The sequence below is a fragment of the Sycon ciliatum genome, chromosome 13 (assembly GCF_964019385.1).
Source record: "Sycon ciliatum chromosome 13, ocSycCili1.1, whole genome shotgun sequence".
NCBI lineage: Eukaryota > Metazoa > Porifera > Calcarea > Leucosolenida > Sycettidae > Sycon > Sycon ciliatum.
In genome coordinates this window covers 3,120,723-3,142,165 of record NC_088655.1, presented here as the reverse complement: position 1 = coordinate 3,142,165, position 21,443 = coordinate 3,120,723, and the positions used below count along the sequence as shown (strand labels likewise).

General features: G+C 47.0%; 1 protein-coding gene across 1 annotated transcript in view; it reads left to right on the top strand.

Annotated features, from left to right (window-relative positions):
- Window positions 1-2,462: 2,462 nt before the first annotated feature.
- LOC135829907 (uncharacterized) overlaps window positions 2,463-21,443 on the top strand; it is a 37,491-nt gene continuing 18,510 nt past the window's right edge. Inside the window, exons 1-6 of the mRNA XM_065342288.1 lie at window positions 2,463-2,657; window positions 6,460-6,538; window positions 10,644-10,958; window positions 11,324-11,704; window positions 12,957-13,118; window positions 15,983-16,399. Of these exons, the coding sequence (XP_065198360.1) occupies window positions 2,643-2,657; window positions 6,460-6,538; window positions 10,644-10,958; window positions 11,324-11,704; window positions 12,957-13,118; window positions 15,983-16,399 (1,369 nt within the window). The 5' untranslated portion in view covers window positions 2,463-2,642. The remainder of the gene's footprint in view (window positions 2,658-6,459; window positions 6,539-10,643; window positions 10,959-11,323; window positions 11,705-12,956; window positions 13,119-15,982; window positions 16,400-21,443) is intronic.

Below are 21,443 nucleotides of genomic sequence, written 5' to 3'. Positions count from 1 at the left end.
CAGAAGGCTCTCTAGCCAGCCTGCCTTGGCTGTGGGTGATACCTCTGCTGCACTGGCAGTGGTGGAGGCCCGGGTACCGGCTTAGCGTGCACGAGCGGTAACAGTGACTGGAATATTGACTTGAAGTTGAACTTGCTGCTGTTTACCTAAGTAGGTATACATTATTATGCTGTTTTGTTTTTTTGCGTGTTTTTTCGTTTTTTTCTTTTCTTTCTAGAACTTTGAGTTGAAGTTTTTGGAACATTTGGGAAAAAATATTCATTGTGTTTATTTTGCCCGTAAAAGAGGCTGTACCTACTCTTTGAACTCGGAAGGGTTGCCATGGAAAACATTCGGTTCTCTGGTAACGCGTTTGACGCTCGGGCTTGTCTGGGAGAGAGAACGCAATCGACACGGGGCTAGATCCGGAGGACTTGAGCTTGATGTAGCAGGTAATTGATGTCGTCCAACTGTAGCAGCCACGTTGTCCCGAGCGCGGCGGATCTCACGGAAAGCGGCGTATAGCAGAGCAGTAGTGGCCAGGAGCACATGGCACGTCAAAGGGCAAACGATGATCTTAACCATCCTCAAGCTACCAGTGTAACAGTATAGACTTGATTGATTGGAGAATTCCCAGAATGATGTTCAAACCAGAGGTTATAAAGCAAAAGAAAGGCGAGAACCGCAGGAGTGAGAATAGTAGGAACACAAGGTGTTACCATAAGACAAGCAAGAAGTGTCAAGGTAAAACTATTACAGATGAGGGTTCCACGCTCGACCTCCTTGACGCGCTGTTCGTATCGCCTCCGTTTTTCACGTTCATGGCGCTGGTAGCAAGCGGTGATGGAAGAGGATCGATTTGAGGGAGCAAAGGGGTTGAAAACCCGAATATCCAGAAAGACTCTCTCAAACCGACCTCCCCAAACACCACTCGCCGCAACATCAAGTCGAGCCTGGTCTTCTGTGGAGGCAGTCTTGTAGCGGAGCTGCTCACCAGAGAGCGGTTGTAAGTGCGGCTCGATAGCGACACTATTGGCGACACGTTTCAATAGCGAGGCAGTGATGTCCCGCACCTCATTACAAATATCGAAGATTTCGCAGCAACATTTTGCCGCAAAATATCGAGGCGACCGGAGCAGAATCTGTCTGGGCCTAGCCCTGGTACGGTGCTGCTGTGATTGGCCAAATGCTAGCAACGACCTGACAACAGGCACGTGACATGCATGGACTACATTATTATTATTAGAGCAAGACTTGGGCGCGCGTTTGGTTGGTACGAACTACAAAGAGTAGAACAGGATTCACCAGAACAGCGCGTTTGGTTGGGACCAGGGAGTAGTAAAATACTGTATTTTACTACTCCCTGGTTGGGACTGCACCTGTTCTGGGTCGGCCAGAACATGTTCTGCTTGCTCCGGCCTCGAGGCCGGATCCCGGAGCAGACCGAGCAGTTTCACTTTTTCACAGTGAAACCTGGCGGGAACGTCGATTTTGGTGGATCATTGTGTTACTTCTGCCCACGCCGCGCCCGTATACAAGAGGCCGGTTTACGAAAAAATATGTTTGGTCCCAAATGATTACGTGCATAAAATTTGGGGTTAGACTCGTCGTACCGTACACAGTGACCATGGTGACCCATACACATTTTGAAGAATGCACCAAATTTGGCATATTTTTCACAAAAATCATGCTCTGTTTTTGGAGTACCGTTTGGTTGGCATCAGGCTGCTCCATGTGCACCAGCTGTTCGATCCTGTTCTAGATCGTACCAACCAAACGCACCTTTGGCCTTAATAAGAACAGTGGTGCCATGCCACTGGTACATGTGGGCCAGTGGGGTACTCGTAGATCTACTGTAAAAGCAGAATTTTTCGGTGGTGTTTTATTTTCGGTAACTTCGGTGCCGACAATTTTTACCGAAAATAAAACGCACCGAAATTTTCGGTACAACCGATAATGTATACATGTAGTACCGTAAAGTACCGCCAGAGCGCCCCACCATCTCGTCCTTAGGTGGCCGCCTTGTGGAGGTGGATTCCTGTCTGTAGGTCATACAACACGGACCTTGTACAAACATTGCACATTGTGCAGTCAATCCGTACCCAGTTTACCTTCGAGCTCCACATAAAAGCATACCAAGTGTGACCTTAGTACACGAAGGTTCTCACATCGTACAAACTTAGTAGCACACCTACCTGGAGAACGGGTTTTACCGAAAATTTCCCGCTACCGAACCGCCGATTTTGGCGAATACCGAAAATATTACACCACCGAAAATTTCTGCCCTGACCGCGCCAGATCAGCAGCTAGCTACGGTAAAACATACGCCTACCCCGGTACCCCTGCTACGGTGCATGGTCCACTCCACTCTACAGCTACAAGTACAGTACAAAGCTCTCGATCTCGTAGATTTCCGTTTCGCGCGAAGGACTGGATCATGGATCGTCCCATACACGGAACAAGCCGAAACCATGTTTGCCGGTTTTGGCAGGGAAAATGCATGCTGTTTGAATCCTTGCTCTCGACTCCTGGAGAAGCGCTTTGCTCGATGTTTGCTAGACGCTCGTTCCGTTGTTTGAGGTATCCAGGGATAGTGGTAACTGTTAGTTTGTACAGCTGACCTTCGTGGTGGATCACTGGGGACGATCTGCCAACGACAGCAAATGGCTGCCAAGCTGGTAAGTGTTCGGGAATGTCGAGTAGCCAGACACTTTCTTTCCTAGTTGCAGCCAACCGAAATGGATATGCCAAAAAGTTGCGTAAAACGCTGTTGACGCGGCAGGTTTGCTGCACTGCACTCCTTCCTCGGACAATTTTTTGAAGAAATACTAGTACACACACTAGATCTGTTTGCTGCAGTTGTTCCCTTTTCTGCTTCGCTTTCTCAAGTGCGGCATTTCGTCGGTTTCGAAAAAATAATAATTATTTATCAACGACTTTTATGTGTTAGAGAGCGGTTTGGGCACTGATGCAATGCCCAAAAGGCAGGGTCACCTCAAGGTTGAATGCACAGTACAGTGACAATAATAATCATAATGATTGTAATAGAATGATACTCAAGTAGATGTTCTAAGGTAAACTCACACTCACAAAATGCCAGGGACTCCGCCAAAGCATTGGTCATGGCCCAAATTTGCTCTGCCAACATCGATATTTTGCCGCATAATTTTGCCACAAACTTTTCGAGATTCTGCTTGGCATTTCCTTTCTCCGTCTATATTTTGTTTTGGTTTTGCTCGAGATAAAATGAGTTTCAAGGAAAAATCAACGATAATTGTCGCTGATGACGAGGCATCTTTGATTGAGCTCCTGCTGCTGCTCAACTTTCTACAAAAATGTGGCCATGAGTCTGTTTTGTCCAACTTTTGTGCTTGTTTTCAACTTTGGTGACTGATTGTGTTGAGAAAGTCCCTGAGAAGCCTTGGATTTTCTCAAAAGCCCACCAAAACTCGATATTTTGCTCAAAACTTGCCGGCAACTTGCGCATCCGATCTTTTGCTCCAAGAATTGCTAGCAAATTTGGGCTATGACTACTAAGCATACCGTATGCAACATGCTGTGAATGAAGTTGAAGACACCACTGCAGCTGTACTTATGGTTGATAAATATGGTGGTAAAGACACACCTGGCTTTACCACCATATTTATCAACCATAAGCACAGCTGCAGTGGTGTCTTCAACTTCATTCTCCCGAGTCAAGCTCCGTATGAAGACATCCAAGAAGAAGATTGCCTGATGAGTCCAGCGGGGACGAAACGTACGTCGCGATCGAGCTATGTCGTTGCTGTGTCATCTGCTATGTGCCATGCGCTACTTGATGTACCAGCCTGCTATGCCGGATACCGCCAACCATGCATCGACCAGGCGCCAGGCGCGAACTGATGGTGGTGGTGGTGAGAAGGAGAGCTCTGTGCCAGAACTTTGCAGCCTAGAGAGCGTGCGTGGGCAGGCGTGTGTTTACCGCCATACTGCCAGGTGTGTCTTTACCACCATATGTATCAACATGCTGTCAAACATGAGAATAAAGATGCAGACTCAGGAGACCATCGCCATCAGCCGTTTCCGCTTCATTAATTTGAACTGAGAGAGAAATGGTAGATTGAAAATCTCACCCCAGATCGAGAAGAGCCTGAACAAAAAATACACTAAGTTGTAGTTGATTGTTCCAACAAGGAACACCCGCTTTTTGCCGAACTTGACACTTGACTGACTCACGACTGCCATCCGGAGCACACGAGGAGCACGTCGCACCTTCCACTCGGCAAACTTGCAAGAAAGCACCACTCCCTGCTCAATACAATACACAGTGTTTCGGGGAATTCATCCCTCATCAGTTGAGCTTGAGTAGGCTGAGGAAGATTGTGCCTGAAAAGCACCACTTATATAATGCTCTCCAGGCCAAACCATCACCAGGGATACAAACTTACAGAGACGCTTTGTTTCCAGCGCGACGAACACCTCATAAAGCCCCAGGTAGCAGCATGAGTCAGAGTCGCTCATGGAGTTGTGCTAAACAGACGTTGAGAGCCAGTATAGCTATTCTCAACGCTGTCACCTCCAACTACTTAACTCCTATTGTAGTTTCATCATTCTCTTTAGTCACGAATTCCATTGATAATTGTGACAAGAAAACGGTGTGGAATACTTTATTCGTCGCTATGGTTATGATATGAGTGCACATCTAGTTTTTATTCCCGTAGCTATGCAGAAGACGTTACTTCAGTAACGTCTGGCGCTAGGCCAGGGTTCAAACAGCTTTAATTTGGTATTTGTGTGTTTGTTTGTGCCACGCCTGGCGCTATCCCGTTTCTGTCCCGTACCGTACCATCAAACACAGCTGGCCACATACAGCTGGCCGCAATATTCAAATAGGACTTTCAAACGGAAGATCATAACGTGAAGCAACTTGGAAGAATGGGTATGAATGCGAAGTGTATGGGGGAATGCATGTAGGGCGATAGTGCGGGTTCGAATCCCAGGATATGCCTGAAAAAACAATAGGAGAATTTATAACATTCCCATGCTTTTTTTTGCCGTCATCAAGGCGGTAGACGGTGTCGTATTACCCTCGATCGTACCTGTCCTGTACCGTACCATCAAAGACGCCTGGCCACAATGCATATTCAAATAGGGCTTTCAAATGCAAAATCATAACGTGAAGCAACTTGGAAGAATTAGTATGTATGCGAAGTGTATCGGGGGATGCATGCAGGGCGTGCGATAGTGCGGGTTCGAATCCTAGGTTATGTCTCTTAAAAAAAGGAATTTTTTAAAGAATTTATAACATCCCTATTATTATTATTATTTCATCAAGGCAAAAAAGCATAGCGTAGGGTCCTGAGCTTCCAAGCTCTCTCGTATCAATATTCAGGCGCTTAGCCAGAGTGGATACTTTGCAGTCAGTCAGGTATCCATACGTGGTTGGCCAGAACATGTCGACATGCACTGTACTACTGTACAGTCATCTACTACCACCACCTCATGCACAAGTCTACAGGCACTGACGTCACGTGTGGAGTGTACTGTGTACTGCAATGTACTGCAGTGTACTGTTGACTGAAGAAGAGTTCGCAGGATCTACTGTAAAACCGGAAAGTCTAACGACCAAAAAAGTTTAACTTTTCTTGTAGTTTTGGCATGATCACGTTCAGAAAGTGCAACGATGGCTACCTGGCCACCCATCTGTGGCCGCTCGACTTCTCCGCGGATTTCAATGTCCACAGCAGTGGTGCAGTGCCGCTCTGTGAAATTCCATTGTGTATGTTGAGCTTGGAGCGGGTGTTGTGCACCTGTGGACTTGCTAGCACGCGGTGCTGTACCATACTTGCCAACCATACCGGTTTTCCCGCTACTGTAAAATTGTGAAATTGTTGCGATGGTCTAATTTTTTGCGAAATCGCGAAATTTAGACAGCGCGAAAAGGAGATCCATGAAAGGTTTAGCAAGAATGCCACAGGTTTAGCGAGAATGCCATTCTGCAATCGCAAAATTAAAACCTCGCAAACCTGTCCGGATTCTGAAAACGCGAACTAAAAACGCCGCGAAAATTTCACGCTTTACAGTACACTACCGGAAAACTAGGGTAACTACCGTCATACCGGGATTTTTGACTTTTGATCGAAAAACTAAAGGATTTGGCACTGGATCATGAGCGTTCAAAAACAGCCTCTTTTTTTTGAAAAATGCAATGTGATGACAGTGGTGACTGCATTGCTGACTGGGTTGCTGACTGCGTTGCTGACTGCATTGCTGACTGCGTTGCTGACTGCGTTGCTGACTGCATTGCTGACTTCGTTGCTGACTGCATTGCTGACTGCGTTGCCACACATCTCTATGCCGTGGTGGGTTTGCACAGCCCTGCTGTTCGCACAACAACACCTCTCCCCCTGCGACATGGTTATTTACTCTGCTGTGCTGTTTGCACAGCCTCTCTCTGACATGGTGTTGTGTGGTGTGTTTGCGCAATGGTGCGTGCTCTAGGCACGGCGGCACCGTTTTCTACTTTGGATTTCCCAGCTAATCCTTCTACTTTCCAGCTACCCGTCATCAGGATTGGCCGGTGAGTTAGATCTTTGCGTCACTGCAGGCATACGTTTAAGTAGGAAATTGTCATTTTGGTTCATCTTTTGGACATGAAAGTTATTGCATCACGTTCCTGAGGGTTTTTACTTTCAGAATCACCCTATGTTGTACATAATAAAAGTGAAAAATAAAGAAAGTTATGGCATGAACAACGAAAGTCGGTTTTTGCTGTACAAATACCTAAAACGGTAAAGGGTTAAACACCAGTAATTCAACCGAAAAAGTTGATGCGGCTTTTACTATGATTATAGGGTACCTCACTTCAAACTCTCCAACTACGGTCTCTTCGCTGCATACGTTCACTTCACTTCCAAAAAATATAAATAATATTAGATACAAATGGAATGCACCAAATTTTCGGGCATGGCCCATCTTCAGGGTGAAAAAAACCATTCAACCCGTAGTTGGAGAGTTTGAAGTGAGGTATCCTATAATGTGTGAATGGCTGCAATGGAGTCTGCGAGTGCTTAGAAAAGTTTTACTATGATGGTCAATTTAACGGTGATAAATAGGGTAGACGTCTGTATTTCGTGACGAGAAAGTCTGGGTGCGGTTTATACTCCGGAAAATACGGTAATTCTTTTACGATTCGGGTGCAAAAACCAGATTTAAGAAAATGTAAACAGTAGCAATCTAGTATCCAGATTTGACCTGGGTTGGGCTCATACTAGTCATTTTGCTGTTATCTAATTCAGTACAGTGGACACTGATAAGACACACCCCATTGGGGAGTGGGAAAAAGGTACCTGCTGCTATCCGAGGTACTTCGTCGAGTCCTGCAACCCCATGGCACCATACGCAGCACATGCGTAGTGTGTCAAAATTCTCTAAATTATGTATTGCACTCAGAAAATATAATACCGTACTCGCGCGAGTAGTGCCCCCGGGGCACTATTTTTTTCAATGTCCATCACAGATGGGGCAGTATTCAAGAGAGGGCACTATTTTTTCATTGCTGGTACATTTGCATCAACCAGCATAAAACAAAGAAAAACAGAGCCTAAAGTGTACTGTAAACGCTCACGACTCCACAGAAACGGGAACAGGACCTGCGATTTTGTTCCTGAAAACACCAGTGCAAAGCAATGGCCAAGAACATTAGCAAAAGAACACCAAACTTGCACATGGGCTTGGTTACAAGACTGGGGGGGGGGGGGGGGGGCACTATCCAAGAGAGGGCTTTATTTTTCACTGGCTCTTGGAGACTAGGACACTATTCGAGCTAGGGCATTATTCAAGAGAGGGCTCTAATCGCGCGAGTACGGCACCTGGTAGTGTCACTGCGCCTGGTTGCCTGCGCTGCATATAGCCTCCTCTGCACTGTCAACATACTAATGTACCTGTCAACATACTAAAGTACCGTCTCAAGCGAACCTGCTATGTGTACAGGTGTGCAAAAACACGAAAATAGTGCATACAGTCGGATCTCGCTTAACCAGTCCTCTTTTATCCGGATCCCTCTCCATCCGCAAGAAAATAGTTGGTTACCGATTTACAGCGCATGGCATGCATACATACAGTATGTGTGTGCAATTATCCGGTTCCCTTGCCTATCCGGATATTTTTTTGTGGAAAATGGATGTGTGCGGTTTAAAGCGAGGTCTGATTGTACACTCATGCCTCGGTTATCCGGACGCCGAAGTCTACCGTCGGGCGAGCTTCGGTGTTAACCCTTTGGAGTCCATAGCTTTTTTTGCTTCCTCGGTATTGTGGCAGTCACGTTTTGTAACTTTTGTGGAAACTGTGACGTCATCAGTGCTGCCAAACCGTCCGATTTTTGAAGGCTCTTCCGAAAACCGGTCCGAAAAGGGAAACGTCCGAAAAGCAGCCAAAATGTCGGAGATCATTACTTTCCTATGCAGAAGTCCTGTACTTTCACTTTTCAGCGCAACTGAAGGCACAAATCACTGTACATTTGCTTCTAAAAAGGCTAGCGCTTGGCTGTGGAAGTGCAAAGTAACATGCCTGGATCAGGCTGGATGGCATGTACGCTGACAGTGTGTACAGAGTCAGTGTGCGACCACACTCATCATTACAAAATTCATGACAACTCCGGGGGTCACCATGGCAATGAAGCGAATTTTCATGGTGTTTTAGGCGATATTTTGAATTCTCTGTAAAAAAATTGCCGAGGAGAAAAATTCGCACCATGTGGCCAGCCTTGGCGGTGAAGGGTGTCCGATGTTGGGCGAAAATTTTTTGGCAGCACTGCGTCATACGCCATATATTATCTATGGCCTTTCCCCATCAAAATGTATGTGATTCTGAGTTATGAATATTTCAAAGTTACGGGCAGTGCCTGGTCCTGGACACAGCCCTGATTACCGTATTTTCCGGAGTGTAGAGCGCAATTTAGATGTGCTATTTTAGGCCCTAAATCGCAGGTGCGCACTATGCTCCGAATATGAAATGCATGTACTTCAAATGAAGATTGAAGTGCGCACCCCCAATGAAGATTGGGGGTACGCGTTATACAAAGGTGCGCACTATACTCCGAAAAATACGGTAATGACGTATGAATGTAGTATGTGATGCCAGCCCTAAGGCCCTCTTCAAACTAGGTACAAAACAGCCTATAAGTCACATTTACATTGAAGTTTCCAAGACAACAAGAAAAGTTGGTGGAAAAATGTTGCCTTTGAGGTCTTATGTGATTTTGTTCTGGATGTTCTATGTACGTAGTCTGATGAGGGCCTAAGGGGACATGCGGGGGAGTTGTATAGACCCAGGGGAGGACACAGCATTGATTCCCTTGAACAGGGCATGACTCACCTCATGCTCAAGGCCGCACCAATGATTTGCTTCCCGCTGGGTACTTCCCAGGGCCAGTGTCAGCTCTAGGATTGTAGGACAGTCGGGTACACGTGTACCTGGCGCAACCATTTCAACCGGGTCGGAGCCGGGTACACATGTACCTGGCGCTGTCTCACCAGCCGAGTCAAATGCTTTAAACTGGTTGGTTGGTTTATTTTAATTCGGACAATAAACGGGAACTAGGCCCAATGATATAAAGGCGAATGGATAAGTCGGATTTAGAAAAGAGAGGACAGGAACTAGAAAATAACGAAAGTATCTGACACATACAAGCCATGTAGTCAGTCCTTTCAAAGTTCGAAAGTGTAAAGTACCAACCGGGTCACAGGTGACCCGGTACTAGTATATTTTCAACCGGGTCCAAGCGCCGCCCAACCGGGTGGATTACCCGGCTCACCCGGCGCTGGAGCAGACATTGAGGGCATCCAAATTCGCGGTTTGACAGATCACAAGAAAACTGTCTTGGAGTCGGCTGTCCAGGACTATTTCTCTTGGACCTTTTGGTTGGTGGTCAGACTGACCCTGTGGGGAGCGCAGACCACTCGAACCAAGAGTACATGAAAACCAGAGTGTGCAGCTTGGGGCCTTTTCTACTATGGGTGTCTGTCACGGCGGAATTCCGCGATTACAGCATATTTGGCACAGATCTGAGGCGGGAAATGGCGTAGTGCATACAACTGAGCTGCAGTTGTGCAGAAAGAGACCGGCTTGAATCCTGCTTGTACGCACTACATCACTAAAATGATGTAAGCACGGAATTCCGGCGTGACAGCAACCCATCCGAGCTGCACACTCTGCGCTCTAATGCTAAGTTATGTCAGAATGGTGGTACCTGCCAAGATATTAGTGGCAGCTATTTCTGTCAATGCTCGCCTGGATGGGCCGGTCAGAGCTGTACTAGTACTATCCAGGAATGCTCAAGCACGAAACATCCTTGTGCTAATGATGGAATTTGCTTTGATATTGACGGTAGCTACACCTGTAAATGTCCTCATCCCTGGGCTGGTGACAGCTGTGAGTACTACATCAATGAATGTTTCAGGGACTGGGAGCAGCCACGATGTAGAAATGGCGGATTCTGCCATGCCATGGGACGTAGTGCCACGTGCTCTCTCTCTCTCTCTCTCTCTCTCTCTCTCTCTCTCTCTCTCTCTCTCTCTCTCTCTCTCTCTCTCTCTCTCTCTCTCTCTCTCTCTCTCTCTCTCTCTCTCTGCTTCTCTTCGGTGTATGTATGTCCATGCTGGCACATGACCACCTGGCATGTACAGTATCACTTACAGGTGTTGTGGGTGGATACCACGTGACCGTCTTGAATGACACTACCAAAAATGAGCCAGTCTACGGGATTTCTTGGACTACAGCCAATGCCAGCTGCCCAACTGGCAACACTCTACTGCCGGCAAGTGGCATTAGAGCCAACAGCAGTCTAGCATTCTTCTCAAACCTTCGAACAGCACTCCAGCTACCGGAGATCACTCTGTTTGCCAGCGGTACAGACACCTACCGCAGTTCTAGCGACAACTTCACCATCAGCCATGCTGTTACGTCTTCTGCACCCGCCAAGCATATGACTGCTTGCTTTCGTAAGTGCTTTTGCTGAGTTTCTTATGTCAATGCCTACATCGTGCAGGTGTTGGCATTATTCTTTGTAATTGTGAGCTATGAGTTCTGAAAATACCCAAATTTGACACTCATTTTTCTGCTTTGAAAGAATGTGATGCATATTGCCCGGGTTGTCCTTGGTCCGGCTCATCGCAATTGTCGCTTATCTCCCACACACTTTTTGACAGGTAAAACCAGGTCACTGCTTGAGCTGCACAAAGAGAGCATTGAACACAGTATATACCTGGTATTTAACAATTCCCTCTCTCTCTCTCTTTCTCTCTCTCTCTCTCTCTTTCTCTCTCTCTCTCTCGCTCGCTCGCTCTCATTTCTCTTTGTTTTGCAGGTGATATAGATGAATGCCGCAGTGGAAATCACACCTGCGTCAGCGGACAGGGATCCTGCCAGAACACCGTGGGTTCCTACCTCTGCACCTGTGCATCCGGCTGGACTGGTGCAAACTGCCACACCAACCTCAACGAATGCCTGCTAGGCAATCCCTGTGGCAGCGGTGGCACTTGCGTTGATGAGCCGGGTAGCTACACATGTGCCTGTCACGCTGGCTGGACAGGTGAGCGTTGTAAAGTCGACATTGATGAATGCCGCAGCCAGGACATCATCGCTGGTGGTGCCGAGCAGCCCTGCAAGAACAGTGGACGGTGTCAGAACAGTAACGGAGGCTTCACCTGCGTTTGCACGCCGCAATGGACTGGTCCTACATGCGCAGGTAGGGTTATTATAGCGTGTACATACCGTAGCTTATACAAAAGAGAAAGACCAAGGAACTACAAGTTACGCTATACTGTCCACTAACACCACCACTTGGTCTTTCTCTTTTGTATAAATTAAACCTTGGCTCTCCATCTGAGTACATACCGTAGTGTCTTGTATAAATGCCTGCCTCGCATAGAAGTCTGATTTGTGAGATACACTATCAGCACATAAGCCTGGTTTTAGTATTGGCATGCGTAGGGATAGATGCTTTGAATAGAAGCCTAGCACTGACGTCGGCTTTTACAGGATTAGGCACGGCTTTTATACGCGACATTTTGGTATGGGTCATCAACATGGCTGTTTGCACTACTGAGAAGTGTTTAAAAGGTGCTGCTGCTGAGTGAGTCCATGCCACACCCTGCGCTATGCAGCCCTAGACCTATGGGTACTGGCATGGTGAACTGGCTCAGGGCCCCAAGCTTGACTGACGTGATCGGATTTCTTTGAGCAGCACTGTACTTTTCTATCACATTGGTTACACCAGTCGCATGCGTGTTGTTCAGTCGCATGCATGTTGTTCACTATCTAACCCTTCATGGGATTTTCATGCTGCTGCTCCTGCTGCTGCCTTCTCTGCTGCTGTTGCCATCTCTGCTGCTGCTGCTGCTGCTGCTGCTGTTGTCACCTCTGCTGCTGCTGCTGCTGTTGCTGCTGCTGTTGCCATCTCTGCTGCTGCTGCTGCTGTTGCCATCTCTGCTGCTGCTGCTGCTGTTGCCATCTCTGCTGCTGCTGCTGCTGTTGCCATCTCTGCTGCTGCTGTTGCTGCTGCTGCTGTTGTCAACTCTGCTGCTGCTGCTGTTGTCAACTCTACTGCTGCTGCTGTTGCCACCTCTGGTGCTGCTGCCACTGTTGGTTCTGCTTTTGCCACATCTGCTGCTGTTGCCACCTCTGCTGCTGTTGCCATCTCTGCTGCTGCTCCTGCTGCTGCTGTTGCCTTCTCTGCTGCTGCTGCTGTCACCTCTGCTGCTGCTGCTGTCACCTCTGCTGCTGTTGCTGCTGCTGCTGTTGTCAACTCTGCTGCTGTTGCTGCTGCTGTTGCTGCTGCTGTTGCCACCTCTGCTGCTGCTGCTGCCACTGTTGGTTCTGCTTTTGCCACCTCTGCTGCTGGTTGTGCTGATGTTGATTGTGTTTTCACCGCCATGGTCGACGTCGTCGTTGTTGTCCTTGTCCTTTCTGTTTGCGTCATTCCATTGTGAACTGTTCAGTATCGAACTCGGGCAATGGCAATGGCAAACTAACAAGTTCTGCCTTCGACATCACCGTGTTTGGAGTCGTAGTCGCCATACTCTGTATACTGATTCTCGTAGCCGCCCTCGTCCTGTGCAGAATGAAGCACGTTGAGCAGGTCAACGCGCTCCGTTTTGACGGTGAGTTACAGTCCAACTTTTGTTGTTGTTCTTTGAAATCTTTTATTCTCACGATGGCCTGTGGCCTCTCACAATGGCCTGTGGCCTCTCACAGTGGCCTGTGGCCGATACGAGAAGAAGAAAGACAGGCACGGGGATCGGATAAAGAGAAATCAAAGTTTAGCTGCTTGCTGAAATAGTGGCGATGGTTATAAAGAGTTTATCACGCAGGCTGGGCACAATGGGGCTATAGATATGCTGAGCAATGTGAGCAGCTACATACTGAAGAGACACCTAGAGGTAGGATGTTTGCTTTGAAATCTCGTCTGGGGTTGATTTGCCGGAGGCCGAGTGGGATGTTATTGAAGAGATCAAGGGAAGAATAAATGGAGGAGTCTCTTAGCCGGCTCGTGCGTGTTGTGGGTAGCTCAAAGGTTCGGGGGAACCTGAGCGTGCGAATGAGTTGAATTCAGGGTAGGTGAATTGCAAGAAGGTGTGGTGGTGCATATCTATTGTGCAGGCTATGTGCAAGCAGAATATGGAGAGGGTACGGTGGCTGCTAAGTGATGGCCATTTGAACCGGTGCAGCAGTACGGAGTGGGTTCTACGTTCGAAGAGGGGAGATGCAAGCAGAGGCGAGCGGCGCGCCGTTGGATGCGCTCTAGCCGGTAATTGAGGGTTGCGGGGAGGTGTGAGAGGACAGCGTAAGCATACTCAAGAATAGGGCGAATGTAAGATAGATAGAGGAGAGAGCAGAAGTGTTTAAAGACTTGCATAGTTGCGGGAGAAGGAACATCCCCCTGGACGCTTTAGTGATAACATAGTCAACATGTAAGTTCCAGCATCGATTCTGCTGTATGATGAGGCCAAGGTGGCTATGCCTTGAGTCCACAGTGAGGTTGGTATCGTTGAGTGTGATTGATGGTGGTCTGGGAGGTGGGCGGTTGGTGTGGTGAAAGTGGATGGCAGTGGTCTTACTTTCATTGACCAGGAGATGTCAACCCTTTCAATCACTGTGCGCCTGTTGTCATAGCTGACTGGAAGTGCTCGTCTGCAGCTAGAAATTCCTCACGTGCAGCAATGATGGCAGTGTCATCTGCAAACTGGCTAAGCTCGGAGTTGGCATTTATGCAGGCAGTTGGGAGATCAACTGTGTAGGCTGTGAAAAAAGCAGCCCCAAGACAGAGCCTTGGGGGACCCCCGCTGGAATGCTCAGCCAGGTTGACTTTTTGCTCTCCACTTTCACACGTTGTCGTCTGTTGGTGAGATAAGAGGCCAGCCACTGGAGGCATTTGCCATCGAGTCCGAGTAGGGCCAATTTTGCGAGTAGTCCTTGGTGCCACACCCGATCAAATGCCTTAGAGAAGTCGTCATTTGGACGAAAGCCTGATTGGCCATTGGGGAGGTGAGGTTGGATGTGCTTGGAGATCCGGTCAGCAACTATCCTCTCTTGCACTTTCGAAGTCACACTGAGCAGTGACATCGGTCGATAGTTGGAGGGCCTGGTTTTTGCTGCCCTTCTTGTGGATGTGGCTGACTGTTGCGTCCCTTCACTCTTGCGGGATAGTGCAACGTTCGAAGCAGATGTTAAAAGGGTTGCTAGGGATTGTGCAAGTGGACTGGCTGCCTCTTTCAGTCGGCGGGTTGGTATGCCGTCACAACCTGGGCTCTTTGACGTGTCGAGGTTGTTGCTGTTATTTGAAGTATTTTATACTCACGAAAAATTGCCTGTAGCCACTAAGAGATAAAAGAGTGAGCTTTACATCGCATGGATGGTTTGTAATGCTTACTTAAAGGCATTGCATGGTTAGCAGTGGGAAAACCAGTCGTACAGGTAAGCATGGCTCGTGCATGAGCCTCTATCATGCAGTATTCTGTTCTCGAGGTTCGTGGTTTCTCGTCCAAAAAAAAACAAAAAAGCACGGCAGGGATGAGATAGTTTGCCTAAACAGAATTGGCGATAGAATAATATTATCACAGAACGTTGATGGGAGGCAATTGAAATAGCGAAATGATTTATACAGAGGGGACGCAGGGCAGCGGTCGGTTCTTGCAGTTGGCAAATGCCAAGTGCGAGTATGCAGAAAGCTATAGCCTGTATTGACATGATAAGGGGTTGTGAGCATTAGATATGAGGCGAGGTGTAATTATGGTGGATGGAGTGAGCAAACGTTATGTATTTTAGCTTTGACGCTGGAGAAGAGAGTGGGAAATTGTTGTTTAAAAGTCGCTTGTTTTCACGATGGCCTGTGGCGAACAAGAGAAGAAGAGCGCACTTTAGCACCAGTACGAGTAATTCACCAAAAAGAGTCGGTGCGGGCTATACTACGATGACCGAATTAGCCGTGATAAAGATTGTAGATGTCTGTGTTTCGTGACAAAAAAATCTGGGTGCGGTTCATACTCTGGAAAATACGGCATGAATCATGTCTAAGAACTCACTTGTCACTCCTTCTCACCTCTCAGCACGTGAAACATGGTTGGCCACTTTGCTGCAGAAACCCATTTCTCTTTTTTGCCGTCGAATGTTCAATGTGAATCCTCTTGCACCTTTCTTCCCTCTCCCGAGGAGGCGCGTGAGACTACCTTCTGATAGTGAGCCAGTTCAAGTGTTATTATGTTTGTGTACATGCTTGTGTGTGTGTGTGTGTGTGTGTGTGTGTGTGTGTGTGTGTGTGTGTGTGTGTGTGTGCATGTGTGTGCGTGTGTGTGCGTGTGTGTGCATGTGTGTGCATGTGTGTGCATGTGTGTGCATGTGTGTGCATGTGTGTGTGCGTGCATGTGTGTGTGCGTGTGTGCGTGTGTGTGCGTGCGTGCATGCGTGTGTGTGCATGTGTGTGCGCGTGCGTGTGTGCATGTACTGTTGCATGTGGGTGTCTTAACAGGAAGACATGCCACGAACTCTGCACACCAAGGCGAGGTCAGCCTCAGCCCGAAGGCGGATTCCGTGTACGATGGCATGTATCATTCTTTCAGTGAAACGAGCAAAACGGAGTCTAGTACGGATCCAGAACCAGAGTCCACCTTGACTCAGGCTGCCGGTGCTTCAGCCTTTTTCTTCAAGAAGCGAGGCGGCAAGTTCCGCGCCTCAACGGCCGAAAGCAGAAGTTCAGTCAGCTCCGAGTGCAGCTTGATATCCCCTAGCCAGCTGAGTGTGCGAGGCTCGTCCATCAAGAGCAGGGGATCGCAATCCAGCGGTGCCAAGCGGATGTCGAAACTGGCCATTGCGGATGGGTCGCCGAATGCTATGCTGTCAGACGGCGAGGTTATTGCGGAGGGCAAGGAGCTAGAGTCACCAGCAGGTACGGTGGTGTAACTGACCTGTATGGTGGTGTAACTGACCTGTATGGTGGTGTAACTGACCTGTATGGTGGTGTAACTGACCTGTATGGTGTTGTATCTGACCTGTATGGTGGTGTAACTGACCTGTATGGTGGTGTAACTGACCTGTATGGTGGTGTAACTGACCTGTACGGTGGTGTAACTGACCTGTATGGTGGTGTAACTGACCTGTACGGTGGTGTAACTGACCTGTATGGTGGTGTAACTGACCTGTACGGTGGTGTAACTGACCTGTATGGTGGTGTAACTGACCTGTACGGTGGTGTAACTGACCTGTATGGTGGTGTAACTGACCTGTACGGTGGTGTAACTGACCTGTATGGTGGTGTAACTGACCTGTATGGTGGTGTAACTGACCTGTATGTCGCATACACATAGTGAGCCTCTAGATGCAAAAAGGGGCTTATGTCGTTTTGTGCCGTATTGAGAAAAATGCATTTGAAAGTTGAGTTTTCCGTATTAAACAATGTACCCTTATCAAAACACACATACGGGGCTGTCCAAGGTTACCAATAATATTTTCAAAACGAAATGTATTCGTTTGTGGGTGGGTGGGTTTGATGGAGTTTCGTTTTGAAAATAATTATTGAATGCTGATGGAGAATGCCCAGTTACTTCTGGGTGTCGAAAATTGACATCAATATTTTATTTAAAGAGTCAGCGTGGAGAAAGCAATTTTATTAGTGCAATTAAGAGTATAATAGATGCAGACATGGCCAGACAACAACGAGTTCATGGAATTTTTAAAGGGGAAGTTAAGGCAAAAATTAAAATTTCACCAGTTGTAGTCTTCGGGGTGCTGAGTCGAATGGTCGTGGTCCGAGGAAGCTGAGACACGCCCTTCCTACTTGAATCCCAATCGAACTCGCGCACTTCCACCGAAACTGGGTGACTGCGCCCTACTAGATGGGGATTTGTATGCAAAATGTCACTAAAAGCGCCATTTCGTTCTTATAAAAGCACGGATGACCGCGGTTGGCCCATATGTTGTAGTCTTTTGGACGCTGAGTCGATTGGTTTTGGTCCGAAAAGGCTGCGATGCAGCAGTCCTCCTTTATTCCCAATCGAACATGGTTGAACAGGCGGTCACGTGCTCCTGTGTACACCAGTCACCTGGTCACCGTGCCTGCAGGGTACAACTTACTAGCCTGTTTGACCTTTTTTGGGTGCAGTCCTGTCACTCGAGTTGAACTCGAGTTGAACCTTGGTGTGAAAGTTGTCGCCTGCTGGCGGTGTGACCAGGTGATTTGGGCACCCAGGAGCACGTGACCGCTTGTTCAACCATGTTCGATTGGGAATAAAGGAGGAACGCTGCATCGCAGCCTTTTCGGACCAAAACCAGTCGACTCAGAGTCCAAAAGAGTACAACATATGGGCCAATCGCGGTCATCCATGCTTTTATAAGAACGAAATGGCGCTTTTGGTGACATTTTGCATACAAATCCCCATCTAGTAGGGCGCAGTCACCCAGTTTCGGTGGAAGTGCGCGAGTTCGATTGGGATTCAAGTAGGAAGGGAGCGTCTCAGCTTCCTCGGACTACGACCATTCGACTCAGCACCCCGAAGACTACAACTGGTGAAATTTTAATTTTTGCCTCAACTTCCCCTTTAAGGATTTTTATGTTATTCAAAATCGATTTTCGTGTTCCGCTCATCAGCGAATAGTATCGGAACTGAGGGTACTGTGTACAAAAAAGAACATTAATTTTTATAACAGGATAATTAAAAGTGTGAACAAAAAAAGGAAGTGCTACAGCATTACATAATACAGTAAATAGTGGATATAAGGCCAAGTAAAAAAAAAAGCTAGATGATCGTCCCCGTCCGCCCCAGTTTTTGTCAGCGCCCCAAGAAATATTTTATTTTTTAAATCGTGAGTTTTTGCCGAAATCGTTGGTTTTTTACCGATCGCGGATGCAGGAAACATGTGCACGCGTTTTCCGTGACGAACTTACTTTGTCAAAAGTAAATTGTTGGTAGTTGCTTCGCGATGTCGAAGTTCTTGACTGTGTTCCAGCTTGACGCAGATCTGTAGAGTGAGTTGTTGTCCTCTGTTTCGAATCATCTGGTGCTGTCGTTGCGATGCCCTTCGTTCTCTTGCAAATTCGTGCTGCAACGAAAGTGTTGAAGTCGTGGTATGGCTGCGTCGTTCCTGCCGATGCAACAGTTGCTGATGCGTTCCGATAGGGATAGTCTAGCAATGCCTACTACGTAGTAGTACAAGAGACTTACGTTGAACTTGAATAGGTGAATGTTGAGCCAAGTGTGTGCATCATCTACACTGTCTCTACTGCAACTGCTCTTTGTTTAATACTTTCTTTACTATATGGACCACATACTACTAGTATATCACAACGTCAGTATCGATCTGCTGAAGAAAGAAAAAGAAAAAAAGAAAAAAAAAGAAAAAAAGAGAAAAAAAACCTTGATGTTGTTGTGTACACTGTGTGCATGAGAGGGTAAAAAGTAAAAAAATAAAAATAAAATCCTCCCGCCCTCCCCGATTTTTCCAAAAAAAAGGACGATCATCTAGTAATTTTTTTTACTCGGCCTAACGTGCCCCTTTGATTTTCGATAATTTATCACTATATCTGGTGCATCACTAGTCTATAGCCGATTTGCATTGTATGACTGACACATGGCACATGACTGTGCATTAAATGATGCGTACACGCTGGAAAAATCATGAAAAGCAGCCACGTGTACATGTGGCTGCTTACAGCATACAGGAAAGATTTTTCTCTCAATCACGTCTGCTGCCATATGCATCCAGGCAACACTGGATCAGTTTTGGAAGAAATGAACTAAATTTGAAGAACAATTGTTTGGGATCATCACTCTTGATCAGTATAATACGATATTTTCCTGTGCATTTGATATAGTTTGCTTCCTGAAGCCCATCACAATAAGCGATATATCGGTATAGCCGATAATAGTGTGTGTAGTGATATTTTAGCTGTATTTTTTGTGATTTGATTTTGATTTTGGCGAGTTCGATCATTATAGCCGGTATATCGTTACACCCGGTCACTTTATAAACGATACTCACCGTAGGTGTCAAACATAGTGCTAACATATATAACTGAGTGCAGGCACAAAGCATGAGGTGATACAGTGCAACATGACACAACATTTACATCTGATAACCAGCTACGAGAACAACTTTAGCTCGACTACATGCTTCTTTTGTGGTTATCAGATGTAAATGTTGTGTCATGTTGCACTGTATCACCTCATGCTTTGTGCCTGCACTCAGTTATATATGTTAGCACTATGTTTGACACCTATTATGTAATGCTGTAGCACTTCCTTTTTTTGTTCACACTTTTAATTATGCTGTTATAAAATGTTCTTTTTTGTACACAGTACCCTCAGTTCCGATACTATTCACTGATGAGCGGAACACGAAAATCGATTTTGAATAACATAAAAATCCTTAAAAATTCCATGAACTCGTTGTTGTCTGGCCATGTCTGCATCTATTATACTCTTAATTGCACTAACAATATTTTATTATTATAGAAAATCTAAGTTAGAGAAATAACACTAAGAGCAACAGCAGTGAAATTTTCAAGTGTGAATTTTAAAGGGGAAGTCCGGTGAAAAATTTAAATTTCAGGGTCGGTAGAGTTTCGGGCGCTGAGTCGAATGGTGTTGGTCCCACGTGTCTCCGACAAAGCGTTCTCGAGATATTTCCGTTTGAAAAACTGAGTTTGGGGGGCTGCGCCATGACGTCATGCGGCCGCGCCACACCCTCTGCAACGTCATAGCGTGCAGCTAGGTCAAAACTTACAAAAGGAGTGCGTGAAAGCAATAGTGTCAGTCCTATTTCAAATGATTTGGCGACTGATATTAGTTGGTGCAAGCGACCCCGAATACCTGTAACTCCTTGTGAGAGTGAGGATGCAGCCATGGCTGACCTTCATGAGTTCGGTCTGGGGCTGAGAACCTCGGTATTCAGCTGAAGAAATGGCCGCGCGGGCCGGTCAAGAGTGAGCGCTACTGAGTTTCCCTCTGATGAAGAAGCAGCAGCTATTGCAGACGAGGCTGATGTAATTATCAGATAGCTGGAGAGCAGTTTCGCCAAAATGGAGAAGAGTGATGCGAGTGCTCTAAATGTTGTTCCATACCGATTCGCGTAGACTCCAGTAGCCTGCCACATGGTGATGTTTTGGTGCGAACTTGGAATATTTCGGACTACTCAATTGGAGAACAGTGCAGGCTCTTTGAACCACGGGCACGACTCTTCGCTCGCAACGCTATGGAATCTGAAAGTTCTAGGTCCGGGAGCTGTTCGCTGTTTTGTCACTTGTCACGGTTGTGCACTCATCGCTGTAGCATAAAATAATGAGGCGGGAGCGGAAAACTAAAAGTAATTTTCTTTCTCAAAGCACAATCACCGGCACCGGCAAGGAGAAACACACGTTCTCTGACTACATGACTGTACAATACGACTGATACGAGTGTAGTACATGACACGTCCGTGTGTTGACTAGTTTTCTGAGTCTTGTGTCAGTTGTGACTCGAGTCTTGTTGTAGATACTACCCCAGCACGGCAGTGCGGGAGTAGTTCCGTCTGTGATGAGTTTGTTGACTTTACTACAGCAAGATAACACACTGCACGCACTGCAATCTCTGCATGCACGCAGCGCACAGCGCGTAGAGGCTGACGGAAAAAGTCCAAATCGGAAACGGCTAAAATACGGTATAACCTCGAGGTTTACCGAGCTGAAAATCACAGAGTACGTAGTGTTTGTAACACTGAATCGAATGGTCTTGGTCCGAAGAAGCTGCGACAAACGGTTCCCCAATCGAACGCGCTCCGAATATGGCCATTTTTGTACACAACTAGATGGTGTGGCTACCTGGCTGCACGCTGTGACGTCATCACCTGGATCTGGGTGATGCGCGCTCAAATTCGCACATGTTCGATTGGGCGTATCTGACGAACCATAAGCCGCAGCCTCCTCGGACAAAGACCATTCGACTCAGCGACCCGAACTC